At 40.6% G+C, this 27,262-nt stretch overlaps 1 protein-coding gene across 6 annotated transcripts in view; it reads right to left on the bottom strand.

The window, feature by feature from the left end:
- Positions 1-27,262, bottom strand: part of SCUBE1 (signal peptide, CUB domain and EGF like domain containing 1) — a 266,698-nt gene that overhangs the window by 97,421 nt on the left and 142,015 nt on the right. The window contains exons 5-7 of one of the 6 annotated variants that reach the window (XM_073567715.1): positions 19,550-19,624; positions 13,589-13,705; positions 7,036-7,125 (exon numbers count right to left, since the gene is read on the bottom strand). In XM_073567715.1, the coding sequence (XP_073423816.1) occupies positions 7,036-7,125; positions 13,589-13,705; positions 19,550-19,624 (282 nt within the window). Of the gene's footprint in view, positions 1-7,035; positions 7,126-13,588; positions 13,706-19,498; positions 19,625-27,262 lie in introns of all 6 variants that reach the window. The other 5 variants (XM_073567716.1, XM_073567713.1, XM_073567714.1 and 2 more) reach the window with 5 other exon arrangements.

Below are 27,262 nucleotides of genomic sequence, written 5' to 3'. Positions count from 1 at the left end.
TACTTTCCCTGCAGGTTGTTTGAACTTTTCAATCATTCCAATCCATCCTACCTTGCTGTACAAACATCTTTACATCCTAATTGCCCTGACATCAATAGTCACAAAAAAGTGACCTGAAAACAAACATTCGGAGCACAGAGGATCATTTTTTAAATCCTACCAAGACTGGACGGAGGGAGGCGGGGGAAGGGGAGGCATTGATCTGAAGACCTGACAGGCCTCTCATTCAGAGGGTTTACTGTAAGTTACATCTGCAGTGGGAATAAAAGATGTCCCTTTAATCCTTTTCAAAATGGGAGAGCACAATGGGCGCACATCAAAGACGGCAAAACGCGGTGCACTCCGGTGAGTAAACACAAACTCTTGTATTTCAAGACGAAACTAGAGGAAAAACAAAATTTCACAAATTCCCTTGTTTCCTTTCAGAAAACCAGAACTAATGCATCTGGAGAATGTGGGGAATAATCTGTAGTGTCTAAAACGTCTGGGGCATGGAAAAGGTAGAAAGTGCCATACAGTAGATGGTCTGCAAAGACAAGTTCCATGTGCCGAAACGTCAAATGTAACAGCAGTAAATTGCCCTTGAACAGAATATAGGCATCTATAGGAGATAGACCAAAATTGGCAGATTTTTCAAAATTTTGGAGGGACTGATCAATGATCTAACACAAATGGATTCTTAACTACCGGTATTTCAGAATGGCTTCAGAAATTTTACCACCCCTTGTTTGGTAAAGCTGAAAGTGCATAAAGCATACGGACAATTATCTAAAGTGTAACGACACCATATGGCTTGTAACGGGTACAATTACAATTCAGTCTAATTTAGGAAGTATCCTAATTGATGGACAACTGTTTGTGGACTAGACAGGGCTAGTCATTCTGAAAGATAAAAAGGCCCGATTCATCAAGACAGGCGATGTTCACACTCCTGATTCATGAAGACGTGAAGGTCACTTCATGAATCTGGAGTGTCTGGCGAATGGTGTTGCGCCTTCATGCACTACTCTCCAAGTCAGATGTTTTGGAGTATGGAACATCAGTATGAATTAGATGCCTCTGCCCAATCCCAGCTCTGCCCATTTTGGTAAGACCTGGGAGAAACTAGCATGAAAATGACAAAAGTTGTAAAAATTTCTTTGAGTTGTGCCTAAATTTTGCAACTTTTCAAAGCTTTTAGCACAGAATTTTGTGGTGCGATCTTTCATGAATCGGGTCCAAAAAATAAAATATATTATACTAAATCATCAATATCGACAAGAGTCCCAAACACTTGTGGGGGAAAATATAGATCTGGCATGTCGGATTTCAGAAGCTTGAGTCTCTTCATGAATCCTGAGCATTTGACTCCAGCCCACCTACTCATCAAGTCCGGCATGAACAACTGCCGGGATTGATGAATCGGGCCTTCTGGCTAATTGAATGCACAAAGATTAGGGACAAGTAAACCCTTCTTGTGATTTTGATCAGTTAATTTTTGTAAGGGTCAATTTTTCAATTGTTTCAATAGCATAAAAATGCTGAAAAGTAAAAATCTGCGTACATTGTACAACCAATGAGGTCAGACACAGAGGGCTCACTACTAACAGTAAATTTTGGATGCGTCTTTCTATCCAGATTTTTATTTATTTTTTTCATTATATTTGTTTTTCTTTAGACCAATGTGCTTGAAAAACCAGCAACTGCATATTGTGTTGTATCTTCACAGTTTGTGATCAGACATTTTTCAGGCCCCGGGAGTTATCAACTTTGCTGACATCTTCTGTCAGCCCCGTTTCCTGTGGGGAAGAGAACTGAAAATATGCAAAGTGAAATAAATATTCTTTACAAATTAGGTCATGGTTCCCGACAATTAAAAAAAAAAAAATAAAAAAAAAAGAGATGGGGCTTTCCTAACATATGTATCTCCTTAAGAGTAGTAAAGAAACCAAATATGGTTAAAGATCTGGGCAGACATAACTAAGAACATGGCTACTGCTTGGTCATCCTAGCAGAAAAACCCTTGTCAAACAACTCATCATATCTCGGCTCCAAAATTCCAGATGAGAGATGCAAGAAGCTTGTGGATGTTTATAGGGAGCGATTGATTGCAGTTATTTATTTCAAAGGGTACAACCAAATATTAAGTTGAGGGTGCCAACACTTTTTGTCCAGCCCATTTTTGGAGTTTAGTGTGAAATTATGTCCAATTTGCCTTTTTTTCTCTCCATTATTTTTTTTTTCTGCGTTCTTCCAATACACACAAAGTGGAAATAAAGTCCGTGGAGCCTCATTTAAGAGTCTCAAACACGGGACTAGCCAGATCTTCCTCCAGGGAAGGACCCAGCCAATGGGTGGCTCCTTTCGGAAGCCACCATTACCACCATATTAAGTGGCCCTTTAAGTCAATATCCAGCTCTTTACGAGTTTACAGATATGACAAGGGAAAGACCAAGGCCAGGTATCCATCCACAGACAGCTGTTTCGGGGTGTTGCCCCTCATCAATGTGGAGTAGGATTCTGGCTAGGTGGGAGCAATGCCTAGTAGACCAACATCACGAAACAATCACTGACCTCAGGGAGACCAGTCAAAGAAAACACTGCGGCAGCCGGCAAAGGCGCTCAATCACAGTGAAATCCTAGGTGCACGCAAAGGAAATAGACATGTGCATAACAAAACGTGCAATTGCAAGAAATTTCTGGGAGAAATACATCATTTTCTTGGTGCCAACACTTTCAGCCATGAGTGTATCTAGTGTGGTTGGTAAAACAGTCCAGTAGGATTAATGACTTTGTAGATAACCCTGCCCGGCCTGATGGAACTAGAAATACTGTAGTCAAAGCTTTAGATGGACTAAGTTGGAAGTCTTCGTAAAAACCTAGAAACAGAGGATGGGGACAACGGTTGACTTGACCAAAAGCAATCTAAAAAGAGGTCTGCGAAATGTTAAGAAAAACTGCAGAGGGTGAAGTCAAACAAGAGCTGCTGCAATGCGCTCCTTAGAAGATTTTCTTCTCCCTAATCAGAAGCAGATGCCTTTCAGAATTTCATAAGTAAGGATGGTGGCTTTTAAAATGTGACAGTCCGCAGAGCACGAGAGTGATATTAATGACTTGCAAATGGAACAATACGCAGGACCATTAGCGTTTGGCATTCGCTGAATATAAAGCCAGAAAGGTGAAATCAAGTTTATGGTTCAGATGTTTTATTTATTTATTACTGAAGGAAGTTACGAGGTGGAGGAAAACTCGGAAAGTTATGAAATGTCCGCATCGGCACTCGTCTTTCCGAAAATATAAAACCAATAGTAAAAAAAAAAAACAAAAAAAAAAACAAACATTTTATACCATACATGTTTTATAAGTAATATTTCCTTGACTATTAAAGGTAAATCTGTCAGGTGGTTTGCAGCACAATGTAGGAGCTGAGACCCTGATTCCAGTGATATGTTACTTGCTGGTTTGTGTTTCAAAAGACTTGTAATAAAGACATTCCTCATTCCCGTTTGGATGTGCCAAATTCCTAGAATCTTAGTACCAAGTCACAGGTGTGTGTCTTGATCGGCCTTAGGTGGATAATCACATAGGAGTGGGTGTACATAAAAATCCCCTTAAAACACAATTTTATTAATGATCATAAAAACACACCTTCCCAGTGACGTTGAAAAAATGTCAAAAAATAAACCTAGTATAAGGTGCTGCATAGCCCTACATTAAGGCCTAACTGATACCTTCCTATCCGTGGAGGTTGGCACCCTAATAGTACGATATTGGCGCCCCCACTCAACGAGGACTATCCCTCACTTCCCTAGTGATCCCTAGTATCACAGAGAGGAAAACAATTTCAAGATAGAACAGTAATGAAAAGATCAGAATGCCCTAGGACTAATGCAGACCAAACAGATAATACAACAATAAAACATAACCCACATCATGATATCACGTGACCCACAAAAATAGCAGCTATTCTCACTTGGAGAGATAAACATCCTCAAATACAATCAGCAATAAATGAAAAGGTCACTTATCATGTCTCATGGGGGACCCTCAACGCGTTTCCCCGCCGTAGCGGTTCATCAGGAGGAATAGTCCTATCAAAAATATTGTTGCTGCTTCAATAGTTTCACTATTATTCACTATTTCACTATTATTGAAGGTATCAGGCATGAAGCAGCAACAATATTTTTGATAGGACTATTCCTCCTGATGAACCGCTACGGCGGGGAAACGCGTTGAGGGTCCCCCATGAGACATGATAAGTGACCTTTTCATTTATTGCTGATTGTATTTGAGGATGTTTATCTCTCCAAGTGAGAATAGCTGCTATTTTTGTGGGTCACGTGATATCATGATGTGGGTTATGTTTTATTGTTGTATTATCTGTTTGGTCTGCATTAGTCCTAGGGCATTCTGATCTTTTCATTACTGTTCTATCTTGAAATTGTTTTCCTCTCTGTGATACTAGGGATCACTAGGGAAGTGAGGGATAGTCCTCGTTGAGTGGGGGCGCCAATATCGTACTATTAGGGTGCCAACCTCCACGGATAGGAAGGTATCAGTTAGGCTTTAATGTAGGGCTATGCAGCACCTTATACTAGGTTTATTTTTTGACATTTTTTCAACGTCACTGGGAAGGTGTGTTTTTATGATCATTAATAAAATTGTGTTTTAAGGGGATTTTTATGTACACCAAGTCTTTTCCAATCTCCATTAATTAATGTTTTCTAATCACATAGGAGCAAACTTTCAAAACTCGGCGTGGAGCACAGAGAGCTGCGGCCATAGGAAAAGGTGATGCATAACACCCGAGACTATTGATGCTTTCCCCCCTGTCCACACTGTAGAGATCCATGTAAAAAAAACCCTGCCTGCTGCTCTCTGTAACACTGAAAGGACTTAGCATGAGCTATACCAGATTTTCAAAATTTTGGCAAAAGCGTTTAGCTAGAATAAGTACGACGCACGCTTCAGCAGTGAGAAGGTAAAAAAAATTATTTAGAAGGTTTTTTATGGAATATGGTCAATACATAATTAAGTCTCAGTTTCTCCTCATTATGGAGGAAAGGTTTCCATGAATGAACTGGATGACTTTGGACAGGAATCTCACTGATGAAAATAAATGGAAAAAGATAGTCATTAGCTTCCCGTGAGGAACCTCCTCTCAGAGATTCCTAAGCTTTTGAATCACACCAACGTCAAAGCAAAAAAAAAAAAAAAAAAATTCTTGCTACATGTGTTCAAATAAACACTCGGAAGAGAAGGAACTTGCCAAAACCCATTGAGTAAAACTGCAAATATTCCCGCTATTTTTCCACTTAATACCACCGTCACTGTTTAGCGTGCGATCTGCAGGAACATTTCCTTCTGATGACAAAGTGAGATTTTTTTTTTTTTTTTTTAACTACAAGAAAACTTCACAGAAACTTTAAAAGCCATATTTTTATGGAATGTGGTCCATTTCGTACAATGCCTTCTTATTGAGAGGCTCCCTAGGCTATACGGAAATCATAGCACAATTGAATATCGAATGCGGGGGCGATCAGCGATCAGTCGTAATCTGATGGCAAGTGTTCAATTCCTCTACAGCGCCTCTACAGGGGAAATTAAGGATTGCGCAACGCTTAATTGAATGTAATACATATACAGAGCGAGAGTTGCTCCATGTAGCTTTCTGGCTAATAGATAAGGGTCCTGAACAGTAAAACCCCACTGATAACTGATATCTGATAAAGGGAATCTGTCAGCAGCGGGTTTTTTTTATGTAATTCAAGACCAGCACGATATCGGGGCTGAGACCGTGATTCTGGCAGAGCTCAAATGCTGAGCACTGTATAACCCCACCCACACCACTGATCGGCAGCTGTGTACACTGTCAGCAAGCTGCCAGTGTTGGAGGCATGGCTGGACTAGGAGGCACATGACATGTAGTCCTGTAGTGATAATGTCCTGTTGATAAAATACTGATTTTATTAAAAAACAACAACAACACAGCCTAGTAAGTGACACGTTGCTGGAATAAGAGTCTCAGCCTCTAAATCATGCTGCTATGAGGTTACATAGAAAAACCTACTAACATATTCCCTTTAATACTCTGCTTCGCAATAGTAAGCCGTGGGAAGTATGCAAGTCTCAAAAGCTATTGTACTAAAAAGCAAATCTTTTCTAAAATCAACAACTCCATGGACTATATGTATAGTAATATAATTTTACTAAGTCACTAGTTTAATACATAAAACTGAAATTAACTTTAAAGTGGTCCCACATTAACTTTAACCAGGTAAATAGTACTCCTGCACAGGAAAAAAACAAAGAAACAAACAGACATCCACCAGTTGAAGGCACAGTTTTAGAAATGGTACTCTGTTTCGGCACGGCGTAGGAATCTTGTTGGCTTTACGCAGGCTGAATCTTCATGCCTTGACCTGATCGTCTATTAGGCAGCCTTTAAGGCATTGACTTGCAAGGTAGCCACCTACCAGTCATACTTTTTAGCTTCTGGTAGAGAGATCTATTTTTTGCAAATTCTTTCCTAGGGAACGTTGCCTTCAAAACTCAATACCTTAAGTACCTGGATCAAGAAGACATAATACCCTTCCTGGATCCTTAACCAACCAATGAAAAAAAAAAAATACATATATATACCTAGATTGGCAAGTCTACCCCTTGAGAAACCCAGGAATCCATACTGTTCCAATGGAAATCAGAATGCCTAGGACATGTTCCCACCATTCTAGTAAATTATATGTATTTTATGGGTTTTCAGATCCTTCAGGTCATCATGGTTAAACTACAGCTGAGGAACGGACTTGGGATTTCATAGCGGACAGTAACATTTTGAAAGGCAAATACAAAACACCTTATCGTAAAAAGGCTAGTCCTTAATACGGTCTCCATTTACAAAATTTTCAAGTAGACCTATATAACCATTTGTGAAATGTATTGCCCATAAATCAAACTCCGAGGCAGCTCTGGACCCACCACAAACACTCAGACACACACAACACACAGTGAGAACACATTTCTTGTAAAAGAGAAAAAGTGGAAGAAAAATGTTACCCATAAGGAGTCTCCGTTTCACCCGCTTGTCCACATCAGTAACTGACGTGGAATTGTACTCAGAACGCTCAATTGCAGCCTCATCCTTTTCTAAAACACAAGTAAGGGACAAACATGGAGCATTTGGTTAATCAAAAGCCCAAACTTCTACGACAGCCTCTTGGCAATGGACATCCAAAGTCTACAAGCCAGCGGTGATAGCATGGAATTCCTTAAGTAGAGAGTGTTAATCCCCTGAAGAAGCCCACAAGAGAAACGATTAGTGGCCAGGGGATGATGAGTGAAGTTATATATACAGAGAAAGGATCCTATTAATATACCAGGCAGAGAAATAATAATAAAAAAAAGTGATTAAAGTTCTCGAGAACCAAGAAGAGACCCAGTCAGTGATACACGGTGTGAGTAGACAGTCCGGTGATGGATGATTAAGAGACACTTAGAGACAGACCTTTTAATAACGTGACAGAGAAGGCACACATAGCATGCACGGACACAATCCAGACCACAAGAGGAATAAAAAGAGAGGAAGATCAATTGGGCAGTGCTGGTTGCCTGCTTGTCTATGAAATACACTTAAGTAGACATTCAGATGTCGCAAAATAGGTTCTAATACTTGGTCAACATGCAGTGAAGCAAAAAAAAAGCAGCGGAAGGAAAAAAAAAAAAAAAAAAAAAAAAAAAAAAAAAAAAGGGTAAGCTCATATGTGTACATACAGCATCACAAGGACTATTAATGGTCTACAGAACATTAGATGGACATAACGACACAAGAAAGGATGGCTTGAGAAGCTCAGGAACAGAAGGTTAATAAAGCCGTGGTAGGATGAAGACAAAATGAAACAGATGGGTAAAAGAAGGGGTGCAAAACAGGCTAGCAGTGCAATGCCTCGGGATATGGAGTATCTCATCAATTTTTATATCCACCAAATCTAAATAAGATGATTTGGAAGTTGCCTTATGGTAGAAGTACAAGTGTATGTTGGAGAGCTCAGGCGTACCTATAGTGGTTGTAGAGGTAGCAGTTGCATCTAGGCCCTGGGGTCTGAAGACACCCAAAGGATCTTCTATCTCACGACAAGATGCCATTATTAGAAATAGTACATCGTAGGTAGGAGCCAATCACATATCTGCACTTGGGCCTAAGGGCTTTAAGTCACGCCTCGGACTCATCATGATGGTTTATAGTTATCAATTCAGACTGGACATATCCTACATTTTTCATGAGGAAGGATTGTCGTGTGCATAGTCGTTATGTATGGTCAGAAGTTGACCTGATAGGTCTCCATCTTATTTTTAACCCCCTGGTAATTTGGGTCAGCTCCATTCAACACTACTGAACCAAGACTAGATGCTTACAAATAGTAACTGATTGTGCTAATATAGATAATCTGAATGGGTTACTATAAAGTAGGGGAAAATACTCATAATATTTGCAGATCATCTTATTTTATTTTTATACTAAGGTGGACATCACCTCTAATTTTTAAAAAGTATATCCGGGACTTTGTGAAAAAACAAAACCGTGCCTAAACCTTAACTGACAGGTAGTTGCTACCTACCTGCCTGTTGTGCCTGGGACTGTTCTTCGCCAGCACAGAACGGTCACAGACCGCTCTTGCCGGCAATTCAGCTGCCTCTGCTGGTGTTGCGTCGACAGAGAGGAAGATCTTCTCTGCCCTGGTCCGTTTACGGGGCGGGTCTTCCAACAACATTCTGATTGACAGCCGGATTCCTGCTGGCAAACTGGGGGAGCATACTGTCAATCAGAATGTCGTCGGAACTCACGCCCTATTGACAGAGCAGGGAGGAAAAGAAGTCGCCGCTCTGCCGACGTGACGCCAGCAGAGGCAGCCGAATCACCGGCAGGAGCGGTTTTTGCCGGTGAAGCAACTGCCTGCCTGTTAATGTTTAGGCACATTTTTTGTCCATCCCCTTCAATGCAGTTTCTGGAAAGAGGTTTTATACATGCAGCAAATAAAAGAAAGAGTCAGGTGAGGCAAACAGACAAATGTATTAAACAAAAGAAAAAAAAAAGGAGGGGGAGTATTTGTCTAGCATTGCAAATGGTTTGCAGTCTTGTAATGATGCTATGAGGAGCACCATACAAGCTAGCAAGGTGGGTAGGGGAAGGTCAGGGGTGTAAAGGGCAGCTGCCTGTCTCCGGCAACACTACATGGTTGAGTGTAGGACACATTTGACAAGTTCTAGATTAGATAAGGCTGCAACGAGGCTCTTTTTGAGTTTACTTGTATTATTTGATATCAGCGTATATGATAATTTTTTTTGGATATTATTCATAAAACATCAGTTTTAAGACAAGACAGGCAATCAGGGACCATCACCAGAAAGCAGAGTAATTCAGAACGAAAAATTAAATAAGATTAAAAAAAAAAAAAAAAAATTAATAAAAAAAAAACAAAACACATCAAAACCAAAAACAAGCCTTTTCCCATTAACAACAGGACATTAAAAAAAAAAAAAAAACTAAAATAGAAGAGGGAATGGAGGGTTGGACACAGGGATCAAATGGGACTGACAATAGGAATGTAAAACACGTATAAAACATCATTAATTGACGAGATTGAAAAACATCACGGTTTTCGGCTTCAATGGCACTGGAGAAGAAATAAACATAATGCTCAAGATGTATATTTTTGGAACTTGTACAAAAACACAAGTGAAAGACATTCCAGTTGAAAATATACTTTTTTGGCAGTTCAATGAAAACTGTTTATTTTACAATATAAAGCACAATTTCATACACATTATACATAAAAGCGGCAAAAGAAGATCTGAGGAAAAGCCCCAAAGGCTGAAAAGCAAAAACATGAAACATTGGACACATTTACGATTAACTAAATATCTATCTACAATAATTTTTATTAAATATAAATATAAATGTTTTTATAGAATATAAATATTACGTATGACATCTATATAATCCCACAAGGTTAACTCGTTTCTCTCATGATGCTCCCTCGGGAGTTGGCTGAACATTATGGGAGATTAGGCTTGAATATGCATTAGTAAAAGTCAACGTCCATTTTTAATACCATGTGGTTTCTACATCTGAAATTATGTGCTAAATAATTATTCGATTTCTACGCCTAAATTTTTTATCTTATTAAACATGTTAATAAAAGATTAAGAGGCAGTTAGTTGGCTTATGTCTATTAAGCCAAAACCAAAAGCTCCAGGTAAGAGACTTTCAGAATTGGCACATATGTGAGATTTCAGTGTGTGTAAAGACAGTGGAGCGGTCAAAACCAACGAGGAAGAATTAGGAGAGGTTTACTGAAGACAGCTGGGTCTTGGACCGCCCTCAGAACACTTGTGAGCTCATAAGCAAAATTAAGGTTGACTCTTTGTATAATGCTAAATCAACCCGTGGTTACACAGGTATGATCGAATACGCATAATCCAACTGGTAGACTACTTTTAGTCTTGTCAATCTTGATCATTGGCTCTTTTGATTAGCCTGTCTGGTGCCACATCAACTTTGTGGTGTGATGCACATGTGATGTTATTGCAGACCGGTTAACCGAAAGAAGAGCTGTGGATGCTGGCAGGCAGGAGGCTTATGATGGCCACAGAATACTTAGGTGACCCCTGAACTGGATCCTGCGAATCAACCAATTATTTACAAATTATATAACTTGTAGAGAGGAGTTCCAAGCAAAGAGCCCTTTTAAGAAATCTGGAAATATCGACTGAGGTTGTCCTTATGACTCAATTTTTTTTCGAGTGGCACTTCACACACCTCGAGATGTTGGACCATCACCAATTTCCAAAACATCAACATTTTTAAAAGCCCCCCCATATTCCTTTGCCAGTTTATATGACCACAAAATGGGCAGGCACTTAAGATATCTGACTCAACATTCTTGATAAAAAGCTTGTGTGATCCTCTCTTTTGAGTGGAGTATATATGGCTAGGGGTTATAAATGTGGCAATCAGTGGTGGTTTAAGTTCCACTGATGGGACCTTTCGAGGTGTCTCTAAAGGTCTCATTAGAAGTAGCCTTCTATTAAAACAAGACCACATTTGGGTGGATTTCCTCTTTAAAAAAAAATTAGTCAAATACATTGATGTCATCCTAAAGCTAAACTGAAAATGACTGAGTGTCTGCAAAGGAACAAACACAAGTAAAAGTTAATAGCCTCGAGGTCATTAATCACGAAATTCTAATTCCACTGCCTGGTATAATTGAATTCCTTTAAGCCGAGGTCAGCTTAAGAGATTTGGAATTGTCATAATATGATTTTGTATCACATCATCAGAAACCTGAAGCAAGTGCTATGGAAAAAAAAACCCCTCTGGACTGTATAAATACTGTTTGTAGAGGAGGCGACAAGGAGACACTGGAGAGGTGCTGGGGGACTAATCTTCCGCGAAGACTCGGTTCTCATCCAATGTGTTTTAGTCTTTGATGATGTGCAAGTGGAAAAAATATGATGGAAAACCATGGATAGTAGATAATAGAAGCTGTAGATCAGACAGTTGATTTCCAGAGATGATAATGAGAAGGTAATAACTATACTAAAAAAACTCATCATCCATGGTACCTATATGACTCTGGATAATAAAAGATGCCTAATAATACACAATCTGAATTATCTCCATTGCTCTTGGTGCTATTATTTTTAGACATCTACAAAGAGGCCTATAAACAGTGAGGGCTCCATCCTCTATGCCAGTGGGTAGGAAGAATCAGTGAAGGACTCCGTTCTCCAAGGAATGGAAAACAGCGTGGAAGGGTAAATAGCAATGCCTTCTGGCTTGATGCCAAAATCAGATACCATAATATTGGCTATTTTGAGACGAAGGAGCAATAAAGTCTCATATGATGTGGATGTTAACATTGTATAGGTGTCTTGTCAATACTTTTCCAAAAACAGAAGGCACACGGGGTTGATCAGCTGATAAGGACACTGGTATCATTGTAACAAAGATCTGGTGGACTGTTTTGATGCCACCCAATATTGCTAGTAATATAGATATTGAGTTTTGCTATTGAAGTGTGAAGTTAAGAGGCTGCTAGATGCATCTGATGCAGCTCAACTCAGAGGGAAGGTTCATTTTGTTCCTGAAAGTGGACAGGAATGAAAGGTAGACTTGACATGTCAGGTCTCTATCCATCTACCCAATATCCATCTCATATCTATCCATCTTCCCAATATCATTCTCATATATATCCATCTACCCAATACCCATCTCGTATCTATCCATCTACCCAATACCCATCTCGTATCTATCCATCTACCCAATACCCATCTCGTATCTATTTACCCAATATCCACCTTGTCTCTATCATCTATACAATATCCATCTTGTCTCTCTTCATCTATACAATATCCATCTTGTCTCTATCCATCTACTAAATATCCATTTCATATATGTCCATCTACCCAATATCCTTCTCATATCTATTCATCTACCTTATACCCACCTCATATCCATCTACCCAATACCTATTTCGTATCTATCCATCTTTCCAACATCGTTCTCATAGCTATCCATCTTCCCAATATCCACTCATTTACCCAATATCCATTTCATATCTATTCATCTACCCTATACCCATCTCAAATCCATCTACTTAATATCCATCTTTTATCTATCTACCCAATATCCATCTAATATCTACCCATCTACCTAATATCCATCTCGTATCTATCCATCTACCAAATATCCATCTCGTATCTATCCACCTACCCAATACTTCTAATTTTTATCCATCTACCAAATATCCATCTCATATCTATCCATCTACCTATTATCCTTCACATATCTATCCATCTACGCATTATCTATCCATCTACCCAATATCCATCTAATAGTAATATCTATCCATCTACCCAATATCCATCTCGTATCAATCCATCTACCCAATACTCATCTCATTTCTATCCATCTACCAAATATCCGTCTCATATCTACCCATCTACTGAATACCAATCTCATCGCATATCTTTCTATCCAATTTGGTTTTATCCATCTATCTAGACCCGCCCATTATTTCCTTATTTTCTAATTCTCCTCCCACTACAAGTTGCGCACACACGACTCTACGTCCCACTACAGAGATCCTTCCTGGGAAATCAGACAGCTGTAGGCTTGACGGACCTCTAATTACAACGCCCCGTGGGACTAGTACAGTAGCGCAACTTGTTATTATCAAGAACTGAAAAATTACACACAAGAGAATTCAACAATGAGGGAGTAATTATGAACCCACACAACTATTCGTCAGCTGGATATAACTTGACCGGGAAGCAAAACTGCAAATATTTTACTAATCTGAACTCTGGGAAATATTTTTTTTTGGATAGAATTTATTCTCCTACAATACTAGTCGTAGCCCACAGACAAGAGGGGGCGCTGTGTATAATTGGGGCTGGTGTTTCTTTTCACACACACATATATATATATTTATTTATTTTTTGTTTGTTTTAATAAAAGCTATGGTTTCCTACAAGAAAAAAAAAAAAAAAAAATTGTGAGCACTAGAGATTGCTTATCCCCACAATTAAAACCTTGGTGTGAACTTACCGATGCACGTTCTACCATCTGAGTGAAGGGCATATTTCTGGTGGCAGCCACACACTGGGCCGGTCTCCGTGTCGTCGCAGGTGTGCTGGCAGCCTCCATTTCCGTAATTACAGGTTACTATTTAGACCCAAAAATACATGTGCAAACAAACAGAAAATGTTAATGACAAATAAATAGCTGCTAATCAGAGAAGAGAACAAATTGATCCAATTTCAAAGTACCATTCATTTCCCCTTTTGCAGGGGCCGCGTTTACGTTGCAGTAACACCATTGAAAAATACATTAAAATCGGGATATCAGGATTGATTGGTCAGGCTGTGCCAATGTAACACGCCCAGACATGACTAAACGATCCTACAGGACTTTCATGTGAACAAACCAGCACGTCCGAGATAAGCATAAATGTTGAGCCGTATTACTAATGAGTCATGGTCAGGAGTGCGCTCTGTTACTACAGTATATAAAAAAAAGGAGAATGGGACAACCCCTTTAAGTGAAGACATATGTGAATTTCTTAATATAATCCTACAAAAGTTCCTTTATGGGACTCCCAGTTTAGTAGAGTCCCTCTGGCTGTTATGACCTGCTGCAGAGGTGAAGTATAGCCAGACAACCGTTTGGGGAATCTTAGCCCATTCCTCAAGGGCAATGAAATCCTGTTCACTAATATTCGTGGGTTGTACAAACCAGGAAAAGGATAGAAAAAGTATTGAATGTTCATAGAGATACACCTGGAAGCAAAGTTCACCAGTTCAAAGTTAATGGAAAGCTGTCTACACTACCTGAATATGGCAGAAAGAGGAAACGGTCACCGGCTGAGGCAGCAAGTTTAATTGAGGTTTAATTTTATCTAGTAAAGAGCATACTAAGCGATGATGGTTTACATGTCCAACTCCAATGACTAACCTTTACGGACCCAAAAGCACAAGAAAGGTCACTCCAACATGCTCAATGCTATACAAATAAAGCTACAGAAGTTTTCTGACTCTGTTCTGTGGAGATGAAATAAAACTAAACAAGTTTGGCCCTATGGATCAGTGGTGTGTATAAAGGAGGAAGGATTAAGCATACACTTAAAAGAAAACCTTATGTACAGTTCTGCATAATGGTGGTTCAGTAATACCTACAGTGAAGAACGGTGGGGACTCGGATGCCTACAGTGAAGCATGGTGGGGACTCGGTGGTGCCTACAGTGAAGTATGTTTGTAACTCGTTTTATCTACAATGAAGCATGGTGGTGGCTCAGTGATATCTACAGTGATGTATGGTGGTGGCTCGGTGATGCCTACAGTAAAGCATGGCAGTGGTTTGATGATATCTACAGTGAAGCATTGTAGGGGCTTGCTAATATCTACAGTGAAGCATGGCAGTGGCTTGGTAATGTCTACAGTAAATCATGACGATTGAGCAGTGATGTCTACAGTAAAGCATGACAATGGCTCGGTGATGCCTACAGTAAAGCATGGCAGTGGCTTGATAGCTACAGTGAAGCATCGTGGTGGCTGGGTGACGCCTACAGTGAAGCATGGTGGTGGCTGCATGATGCCAATAGTGAAGCATGGTGGTGGTTCGGTGATATCTACAATGAAACATGGCGGTGGTTTGGCGATATCTACAGTGAAGCATATTGGTGGTTTGATGATGCAGTTTAGCATGGTGGTGACTCAGTGATGCTTGCAATGAAACATGATTAAGACTTGATGATGCCTACAGTGTAGCATGGTTGTGACTTGGCTCTGGGGCTGCTTTGCTTCTTCTAGCACTGGTAGCTGCAGTTTTTATAGGGCAATAGGTCAATATGGATCCAATCAAGTAGGAAGAAATTCTAGGAAAAATGCCAACTGTATAGAAGTGAAAGCATGGGTGTCATTTGACCTTCACAGGACAATCATCCTAAGCATACACCAAGACTTAGTTTCAGAAGTCCTGAAACACTGTAAACTTGCTGTCACAGTCACATGACACGAACCATGACATGCATCCAGTTACTTGAAGGCCATTGCACATGAGGAATGGGCTAAGGTTTCTCAGGAACACTGCCAGAAGCTGATGTTTTGCTATACATCACATTTGCAGACTGCAGAGTTCAGTAAAAGTGGCATTTTCCACTAAATTTGGTGAAACCACATGTTTTATGGGTTATGTTGAGATATTTACATTTCTTTTGTTTCATTGGTTTACCGCAAACAGCAGAACGTTGCAAATTTTGCCAAAAAACTTAATGTGCACTAGGGGTTACATAATTTTAATTGCAATATTACGTAACATACTCTCCTTAATAATTTCAATATGATATCCTCGGTTCTTCTACAACTTGACAGTCATGTAAATGTTATGTGACAACAGTGGCCAATCAACCAATATTTATAGGGTTTAGCTCAATCCCACAATGGCAGATGTTGGAGGAAAGAAGGATCGGGCTGTTAGAATTTTGCCATACCGATTTTTTGTCTTCAGGGAAGATCAGTCGCTAGCAGATGACATGTCTAGCGGCAGCTTACTCCTTTTTCACCACTGAAAATATATGCATGCTCGATGAAGCCATGTCCATGTGTATATGGGGGAGATTGATAGCCGTCGGAAAACTAAACGGCAAGGACACCTTAAAACGGGTTGTCCACCTTGGGAGATTTTTTTTTTTTTACTGAAACGCATTAATTTAGGACTATAAATCATTTTTACAATTTGGTTTCTTTAAAAATGTTGCATCCTTTTTTGCAGAATAAGTTCACGAAGATTTGGCTTATTCTGATTGAATGATGGGAGAATTTTTAACTCTTTTATCTGTCTTTTTCTGAGCTTCTTTCATATGATTTGTGACCAAAGACCACATCTAAGTTGGATGTGCTGAAAAACAAAGAACCTGTAAAAGTTAAATCGTGCAAAAATTTTTAATAAAAACCAATTGTAAAAATAATTTTTAGACCCAAAAACCATCCATTTAAGTTAAACAACAACAAGAACAACATCCTCCAAAGATGGGCAAACTCTTTAAATTGTAATGAGGGGGAACAATACAGAAGACTTCTCTCCGAACTGTTGAGTAATCACAATCCACATAAACCGATTACATGGCAAGCGTCATGTTTAGTGGTAGGAAGAAAGTGGGGCAACTTTGCCCAAAAAGTCAAATAACTTTGGGTTTGACAAGAGTCATTACTTGGTCTAACCAAACCAGGACTGAATCGGGGACATCAGAAGAAATCTGAAAAAAAATTGCTCTACTGGGATAGTCCTAGTATCAGGTCTAACCTTTGGTCGATGTTGAGTAACCAAAGACAAAGACTTGGCTAGAAGTCAACCCTTGTCACAAGCCTTCATACATGTTCCAAGACACTCAAGCTTGGGACATTTCGTACTTCAAATCTTTGAGGGTTTTGAAGTGGCATTTAGGCAAAAAAGGGGAGAATGTGGTTCATCACTGACCAGTCAAGAAAACATCATGGAGGATACATGAACTGTCTTTGAGCGTCACAGGCTGCAGCCAACCACATATCATGGGATGATGTCCCTGTTTATCCCATATGCAAATTCAGGCATGGAATAGAAGTCTCCTCACTCTGACATGCCAGGCCTGGATTGAGTAAAAGCTAAAACTGGAGAGACAAAAAGCACAAATAGGGTCTTAACTGGTAATAAAGTGGCATAAAATATAGGTATGCCCACCTGATAGGGTTGTGAAAGTCACAACTCCTATAGAAGCATATAAGGGCTGCTGCAGGACCACCAATGGGATACGATGCAATAAATGAGGTGTACGGTGGGGTACTGCCAGGGGTACAATCACACAAAAAGGTGAAACATGAATGCGGGTTATTGTGTTATCGCGTTTCAAGGTTCTCAAACCTCTTCATCAGGACCAAACCACCAGGCCTGGCCGGTCACTCTCCACAAGGAGAAACATTACCCTTTAGATCCTTGTTTGTCACCTGGTGACGCAAACTATTTTTTATTCTTTCTTTCTTTCTTTCTTTCATCCAAAAGATTATAAACATCAAAAGCGGTATCTCCAGATGGGTAATTATCAATCACCCGGGGCAGCATCCTTTCTTGATGCTTCATGTTTATCTGGCTTTGTAATCTCAAATCATTTAAGATAAATGAATTTTATACAAATCGGGTTCATTAGGATGTAGGTGCCTAGCCAAGAATGTGAAGCATTTCTAAGGAAGAAGGGCCAATATTAACGTGATAGACGGCTCACAAATATGCCAATAAGGAGGAATTAGGCTGATGTCTAATTGCATTCTTTTTGAAAGGGTTCTCTGCTTTACATAATTCCTAATTAAATGGTTTCCTTGACTATAAAGTGTCCCCCGATCATCTGTGATCGATGGGCAAATTTCAGTTGTAAGTATTCAATTTCCCTGCAGCGCCTCTGCAGGTAAACCTAAGCATTACACACTGCCCATTCGCATTCATTGCTTGTCGATGTAATGCAGGAAGTGTCAGGTTCTCCAGAGACAGAGAAGCTCTTTATAACCGCTTTACACACCAACAGTGTATATGAAAATGGCCCAAAATAAAAAATTGACTCTACACTAGACTCCAGAGCGATCTATAACCCCAAAACTACTATAGAGAGGTTTTTTTAACGGTGTTGGGTTTTTATTTTTTTTTATTTTATTTTTAACTTAAATATCTGTATTGGGGACTTAAATTTTTTTTTAGAATTTATGCAATTGGGCTTCTTTAGAAATGTTGCTCCAACTTGGCTTTTTTGCAGGCTCTTTGCTTCCTGGCACATTCAACTTTGAGGTGGTCTGTGATCAGAAATTAGAGAGGAGCTCAGAAAAAGGCAGATAAAAAAAGACAGATAAGAGATTTAAAAATCCCCATCAGATGTCATAGTGTGCTGATTACCGGGTTCTGAGTTAAAGGGGTTGCCCCGTCAAAATCGATAAGTCTGCAGTCACTCTGTGGGACTGCAGACTTATGAATCCTCCCAGCACACGCACTGTGCACTGGGGGTAATTCGCTGGTTTTTACATACCACTAGCAAGTAGGCATGGCCTCGCTCTCGATATACTTGAATAGAGCAAGGCTGCGTCCTTCAGTCGGCCACGCCCAATTGGCAGTCCACGTCACTGGTCAGGGCACAGGCTCGACCACGCCCACTGGTGGGGGTATGTATAACTCATACATACCCTCCGTCCCCCGTGTGAAACAGGCGAATTCCCGTAGCGCACATTGCGTGCACTGGAGGGGATTCATAAGTCTGCAATCACACAGAGGGATTGCAGACTTATCAGTTTTGACCGGACAACCCCTTTAACTCATTCTACAGTTAGTAACACAGAGGCTGTAGAAGACAAACGGCGCAACATTTTCATAAAAATCCATACATTTAAGTAAAAAAAAAATCGCCTAAAAGGTAGACAAGACCTTTAAGTTCTTCCTTACCTAGGAACCAACCCTCTATTTTACTAAGAAGTGAGTGAAACTTAAAACTGAATTTTCATCCTTGATTTTTTTTTGGGACCCGGGAAGAGCTGGCACTAGAACTGGGTGGAAATCGGTAAGGAGAGAAATACTCAAGTTGGGATTTCATAGCATTCTAAAATTTTGGTAAACCGTCAAACTGAACATTCCCTTGACTAGTTAGAGTGGTTGTCACCTATCCTATAGGTCATCAAATGTTAGATCGGATAGGGTTCGACACTTCACGCCCACCAATTACTTGCTATGAGTTCCAGCGGCCTCGAGTCGTGCATAGGAATAGAACATCACAGCTCCCTACACTGGTTTTTGGGCCGTTGCCGAAAACTGTAGCTCAGCTCCTACCCAACTGAGAAGCACACCATACCTAAACACCTGATACAGCAGGAGATTATGCAGGTACTGGAAAGGAGAGAGCCTTGGGGTATTTAGATATGTGAAGGGGAAAAATAAAAACCATCAGCTACCTACATGTACAGTCCCTCTGGTTCTTTGCAAGTTCGAAGCCTGGACGACACTCACATGCCACTCCGACTTTTGGCGTCTCTCGGCAGATATGGGCGCAGTCATGATCTTTGTTCATGCAATTCATGCCTTCTGTGAAAAACAGAGAAACACATCAAGGGGAAGAAATTCTTGGAGACCTAAATCATTTATAAGTTTTAAAATTATGCATACAGCCTTTCAACATAAAGGTCTTACATATCACTTATCCACCACCGATCAACTCATGATTGATGGTGGTCAGAAAGATCATACATTTGTCACCTATCCCTGTTTAGTGTCCAACCCTTTCAACTAACTTGGCAAAATGCTCCTGACCACCTCAAGGTCATCATCAATTTTCATTTAATTGGGAAGAAGGAATCAATCCATTACCAGACTTTACAGGCTGTGATATCTCTTGTGGTACCAAAGGCTCGAACATCATGAGATCTAAGAGTTGAGTGACTCCATAGACATTAGACGATTGGCCAATATGTTGAAAGGTTTGACGCAGTTATGTCTAATGTGGATCTTTACTTCTAATAAACCATTAATACTCTACTTTTTTTATATAAAATTATGGGGGAATACCAACTGCTGTGAAAAAGGAAGCCATGATTACCTAATATTCTATGGCTCCATCTTGGTCTGAGAATTTAAGCATTTGCTGATGTTTCATCAACTACCAAAGCTGAACCATTGGAAAAATTGTGCTCGCTGACCTGCCAAAGGGCTAATCTAGTAGAAAAGAGGTGAAAAGACCACACTTCAAAAATTACTTGGTTTTGGCTAGAACCTTGACACCACCAATAACATGTAAAAGAAGGGCTTGGTATGTGTTTGCCACCATTTATATGTCATTGGTGTAAGACCTAGGGATCTCTGCAAGGTCCTGCTATAACAGTGGTATAGTAAGCCTATCCATCACAGAGGCAAAGATTCAGTTTGTTGTCCTACTCCTGTATCTTAATCATGCTTGCCAACGCCCTAGGAAAAAAAAAAGGGGGAGACCTCCTCGACTTCTGGAAGAGTCAGCCTAGGTCCAATTCAAAAACGTTCCGGAATTAGCTATTCCGGAAGGTTTCTTATGCCCCAGAATCTCTGGGAGGAGAGGCCGATATATCACGTGGCTGGAAAATTGACTTGAAGTGGGCAGAGGATGATCATAAAAGGGGAATAATATATTAAAGGAGCAAGGTCAGAACCGAAAATTTTCAACACTGAGCATACTGCAAAATTCACTCTCTCGAAGCAAATTTTGAAAAGTTGGCAGGTATGATCTAAACACCCTGGCAAAAGACAGACTTGTTGGCACCCCACATCCGATCCTGGGACCAAGCCTGGACACATGCCCCATCTGGAGTTCTCAAGCAACACCCTGATTATACTAAGGGATCAGGCTATGCTCCCTCTCTCTCAGGGAAACATATCCTATGCATGACTAGCCCCCACTGGTACACCTTTGGACATATTCAACATAACTTGCAATGTTGCCCTGTCCATCGGTCTAATAAAGAGAGAAGCATGTTATTTTAGAATCAGGGGTGAACTCTGCCCCCATTACTGCCTCATTTTTGTTTTTTAAACAAGCCAATCCCAACTGGGTTAAAACGGGATGTCTGCCCATCACCATCTCAATTCTGAATTTCACAGTATATTTAACATACAGAGTGTGAAATAAATATTGAACACGTCAACAATTTTCTAAGTAAATATATTTCCAAAGGTGCACTTGACAAGAATTGGTCACCAGATGTCAGTAACAACCCATCCAATCCACACAGGCAAACAAATGAAACCAAAGAAGTTTATAAATTAAGCTATGCGTAATAATGAGAAATAACACAGAGAAAAATTATTGAACACATGAAGAAAGAGGTGCAAAAAGGCATGGAATGTCATGACACCAGCTGAAATCTTTCAGTAATTAAAAATGAATCCTGACACCTAGTAAAAGTAATATCATCTGATGGCCTATAAAATGGTGTCTCATTACCAAGGTGCCACACAATAAACATCTCACGATGGGTAAAAGCAGTGAGCTTGTCTCAAGACCTTCACAACCTTATTGTTGCAAAACATACAGTACTGATGACATTGGTTACTGAAGAATTTCTAATCAACTGAAAGCTCCAGTGAGCACTGTTGGGGCCATAATCGGGAAGTGGAAAGAACATTATTTCACTATAAACCTGTCACAATCAGGTGCTCCCCGCAAGATTTCAGACAGAGGAGTGAAAATAATTAAGTTGCGTTGTCCATGAACCAAGGATGACCTGTGGAGAGTTACAAAAAGACCAGGAAGCAGTAGGTACAATTTTTTTCTAAGAAAACAATCAGTAATGCACACAACTTCCATGACCTGTGTGCATGCTCACCATGCAAAACTCCATTGCTGAACAAAAAGCATGTTCAAGCGCATTTAAAGTTTGCTCAACAATATTTGGACAAGCCTGTGAAATACTGGCAGAACATAGTTTGGTCAGAAGAGACCAAAATTGAACTATTTGGATGCCATAATACACACCTTGTTTAGAGGCCAAAAGGCACTGCATATCACCCCCAAAATACAATACCAACAATGAAGTATGGAAGTGGAACTTCATGGTGTGTGGCAGTTTTTCAGCATACAGCATTGGCAAACTTCATATGATTGAAGGAAGGGTAAATTGACAAATGTACCAAGAGATTCTTGATAGAAATCTGCTGCCATCTACCAGGATAAAGATGAAAACAGGGTGGACATTTCACACAGCCAAGGAATCTCTCAATTGGTTTCAGAGAAAGAAAATAAAGCTACTAGAATGGCCGAGTCAATCATCGGACCTGAATCCAATAGAAAATTTATGGAAGGAACTAAAGCTCAGAGTTCATAGAAGGAGCCCATGGGACCTACAGAATTTGAAGACTAGTTGTGTGAGAAAAAGGGCCAAAATCACACCTGAGCAATGCCTGTGACTAGTTTCTCAATACAGCTTCATCACCAAAGGCTTTTGTATGAAGTAATAAATAAATTTCAGTAAATGAGTTCAACACTTTTTCCCTGTGTCATTTCTCATTATTACACATGATTTATGGACATCTATGGTAATTTCTTTGCCTGTGTGGATTGGATGGGGGGGTTGTTACTGACATCTGGTAAGAAATTCATATCAATAGCATAAATTTAGAAAATTGGAGATGTGTTCAATACTTATTTCCACTGCTGTAATTATATGGCTGGTATAACTATTATGTGACTTCCAAATAAAAAAAGTAAAAGTTAAGAAACATTTGAATCCTAGAAATAAATAAATAAATATATTATATATATATATATATATATATATATATATATATATATATATATATATATATATATATATATTTGGCTAAATTGCATATACTGTGGGGGATCTAATGCACAGCCTGTAAGCTCAGCGATATCTGCATCACCCCTCCTAACGCTGGATGTATGATAGAATAGATTGTACTGGTCACATGCCACTACATAAACAAATTAAAGTCTACGCAGCAAGTCCATATGGTTCCAATTCCTAAATAAAACAGCCTTGGTAACAATACAATCATCCCCTGCAGATGGGATTGTGATTTTAGGTTCACGGGATACTCCTGCTCTGCGTGCTGGCCAGGAAAAGCACATCTGTCATTACACCTCAGACTGAGGCCTTGTCTGGAGGATTAGCAAAGACTTGCGGCCCAGCCATATGACTTTATCATGTCAGCAAGAGAAGAAAGAGGGTTTGTGGTCCAGCGATGGTCACAGGATGAGAAGTGGAGGCTTAGATATGAAGGCTTCGTCACTCATCAAAGTTCTCTTACCAGACTCAGACTAAGGGGAATAGTATGGATTAAAAAAAACATTTTGGGCATGTCAGAAGTTTTGATTCCTCCAATTGCTAAAGCAAAACGGGAAGCAGCACTAAACTAAGCAACGTGCACCCTAATTTCTGACCAGAAAGCAGACTAAGAAGTATATGGACTTTTGCATGAGCCAAAGACTGGCAAACAAAAACGCAGTGCTCCCTGTCGTAGCAGGTAGTAGGCGTCTTAGTACCCAGGTGATCATCAATCAAAACTTCCGACAAGTCAAAACTTTTTCTTAAAATCATCGGCACCCTTTAAAATAATCAACTATTTTTTTTGTACACAGCTTCTATATAGATCTGTGTGTTCCTATGGTAACAGACTACATATAATCTCCATGTGTAGTCTGGAGCAGTCATGAGCTGTTCTCTTCCATCTTCCATTCCTTACAAACCATAAAAGGGGCACAATGTTTGTTTTTTTGGGGGAATTACGCATTATCTTGTACTTCTAAACTACATTATCCACTGGAAATGCCAGAATAGAAAAAATTACCTGAAAACAATCTGGGAATATCTGCTTTTTCAGAATCCCAAAAGTCAAATCTATGCGGAACAGAACAGGACAAGAAATGTGTCAAGTCGCCATCGGATACAGGGACTGCTGTTCCTGCTTCGGCCACTAGGAGGCACCAGACTGGCACGTCGCCGTCAGACCCGAGCTCTGCTATTCCGGTCTCGGCCTCTGGGAGGCGCCGCACTGTCATGTCACGGTCAAACTCGGGGACGGCTGTTCCTGCCTCGGCCACTGGGAGGCGCCGTGGTCCGCCCGTGGGTACTGCTAACAGGGAGGAGACTCCTCCGCAGGCATCTGGCAGCCGCAGGCTGCGCTCCTCTGTGGGTCATGAAGGGGTTGGTGCATCACCATCTGGCCTGGTCCTGGGGGCGGTCCTAATGACGTCATCAGACCGTGAACCTGTGAGGGATGATCTGATCCCTCAAATACCTTTGGGCTGGGCTTGCAGGCCGCCAGATATAGTCTTGGTTTCCCCAGTGTGCTAGTTTGTTATTTGCCATCTTTGATTCTGACCTTTGCCTGGATTTTTGACTCTGCTCCTGCCTGATGATTTTGTACCTCTGCCTCCCTCCCGGTTTATGACTCTGACCTTGGCCTGGATTTGACTCTGCTACTGTCTGCCGTTTTTGTACCTCTGCTGCCCGCCTGGTTTAGACTTGGATTCCTGACTACGCTTATGGTCCTGTTTTTTAACTTCTTTCTGGCGACCGTCCTGCTCTAGTCCGCTGCTCTTATTCAGACAGCTAACTCCTGGGCTCTGCTGTAAATCCAGATCCCTGTATAGGGGTAAAGGGTATCGGGGTTGCTCAGGGTGCTGTCTTACTGCAGCCCAGACTCGCAGACGGACGTCACATTATGCTTTTGGCATGACTTGACATTTAATTGACGATCTAGGTCAGAATATCTATGGTGGCCATATTATTTTCCGGCCCTAAATGTCATTTGTCAAGAAAAATTCTCAAGGACTTTTACCGGCAGGTTATTTCTAAGGACGTCTTAGGGAAAGTCTCAAATGTATTCCGAGGTTTTCAGCCATCTGTTTTCTGAGGTCTCCCGATAAGTGTAGAAACCTTGATCAAGACAAAGTTCATGGGTATAGATAGATAAACCAAGGAACAGACCAGAATTGTCCACGACAATGGCAGCCTGTGCTATTCTGAAGATGCGGTTTCCACAGAGACGCCATCAATAACATTTTCTGCATCGCTTTCCTTAAAGGCGTTCCGAAATGCAACAAGCCCTTGGTCAATGTGGGAAAACAAGAACAATTATCTTGTCAGGGGAGCAAAACTGTTTTAGCCTCATCAATGGAAAATTATGTAGAGAGAGGGAAGAATAAAAAAAAAAAAAAAAAAAAAACTTTTTGAAGAAACTTTTTTCCCCCCTTCTTCCTTTCTTTCTGTGAATAACGACGTCTCTGAGAGCGCTTTGTAGTTCCTCGAGGGTAAAACAAACAATTCACGTGGCTGAAAGGGTCTAGTGTGGCGGCACAAATAGAATGGGCCTGAATGACCGATCTGATGCAATGAGCTTCGGGACATCAAACAAGAGTTTTAAAACTTTTATTGTGTCAAGTACAAATCAGCCATTTGCGAGACACTGATGAGTTGTGAACCTCAGCTGCTTCTCACGTGTATTATAATGCAGATGGCAACAGTTTTTACTAATATAGATGAGTTCTTTAGAGGACAATTTTCCATAAAGTTGATGATATTTTACATTTTTCATGATGAGCACAAAAGGTTTTTGAAAATTAGACTAAACCTGGCCATGTAAAGTTGGCAAAGAACACTCTTTAAAACCCATACTACCCCCATTGTTACTATTCCCGTTTGTCCCCCCCCACTGGGGGTTACTATTCCAGTTTGTCTCCTGTCCTCCACCATTGGATTATTCAGCTTTATGACCATCAATATGTCACTGCTGACTAGTTATCACACCAAAGGACAAGGAATCAATAATGAGGTGGCAGAAGGAACAGAATGCTCTTTGTGGCCCTTACGACCCACCATAACAATTCCCGTTTGCCCCCTCTCACTGATCCTTGATGTTCAGGTGCGATAAGTAGGTAATAGGAATTTTACACCTTTATGGGTGAGATGTCGCAGTGTCCTCCTCCATTGGATTATTCAGCTTTACGACTATCAATATGTCACTGCTCACTAGTTATCACACCAAAGCACAAGGAATATTCAAAAAGAAGGTGGCAGAAGGAACAGAATACTCTTTGGGCCCCTTACTACCCACCGTCACAATTCCCGCTTGCCCCTCTCACTGATCCTTGATGCTCAGGTGTGATAAAAAAGGTCATAGGAATGTTACACCTTTCTGGGTGAGATGTCGTAGTGTCCTCCACCATTGGATAATTCAGCTTTGTGACTATGAATACATCACTGCAGACTAATTAGCATTTTGAATCATAAGGGATCGGTTATAGGGGTTGCAGAAGGCCCATATTAACCAGACCCTAAGCCAGGGGGGCACATAAGATTATGGAGGTTGTCCAGCCTTGGGCCCCAAGGCTGGATAACCAATTTAATCTTGTGAATCCTGACAGCATGCAGTGAATCCTCACAGCGATTTTCATACTTCCTGGCTACATTCTGACAAGACTTGTATCGAACAAGGCCAAGCACATCTAGTCGGCATGTGACCACATGTATGCAAATCGCATACTTGCGGTCACGTGCCTGCCGCTGTCGTTGGCACTGTAAAATCTTCACAGCACATAGAGCGTGCAATGTGAGGATTCACAAGTGACTGCAGACTTCTAGCCTAAGGCTGGTTTCACACTTGCTTTTTTTTGCAGCGCGTTTTTCCCGCAAAAAAAACGCATTGAAAAAACGCATACAAAAGCATACAACTGCTGCGTTTTTTTCAAGCATTTTTATGAGCATGCATGAAAAAAACGCAGCGTTTTTATGCGTTTGTATGCGTTTTTAGTGCGTTTTTACCGCGTTTGCGGTTTTTTCAAACATTAGGTGGCCCCTCACACTAACCCAAACCATGACTTTACTAACCCTAACCCTGACCCTAACCCTGACCCTAACCCTGACCCTAACCCTTAACCAAACCATACTTAACCCTAACCCAAACCCTAACTAACCCTAACCCTGACCCTAAACCTAACCCTAACCCTGACCCAAACCATACTTAACCCTAACCCAAACCCTAAACCCTAACTAACCCTAACACTGACCCTAAACCTAACCCTAACCCTATCCCTGACCCTAACCCTAACCCTAACCCTAACCCTGACCCTAACCCTTAACCAAACCATACTTAACCCTAACCCAAACCCTAAACCCTAACTAACCCTAACCCTGACCCTAAACCTAACCCTGACCCTAACCCTTAACCAAACCA

The sequence above is a fragment of the Dendrobates tinctorius genome, unplaced genomic scaffold (genome assembly GCF_039654945.1).
Source record: "Dendrobates tinctorius isolate UK_male_01 unplaced genomic scaffold, ASM3965494v1 ptg000020l, whole genome shotgun sequence".
NCBI classification, from domain to species: domain Eukaryota; kingdom Metazoa; phylum Chordata; class Amphibia; order Anura; family Dendrobatidae; genus Dendrobates; species Dendrobates tinctorius.
Note: the sequence above shows the minus strand (reverse complement) of the source record. Positions and strands in the feature narration are given on the sequence as shown.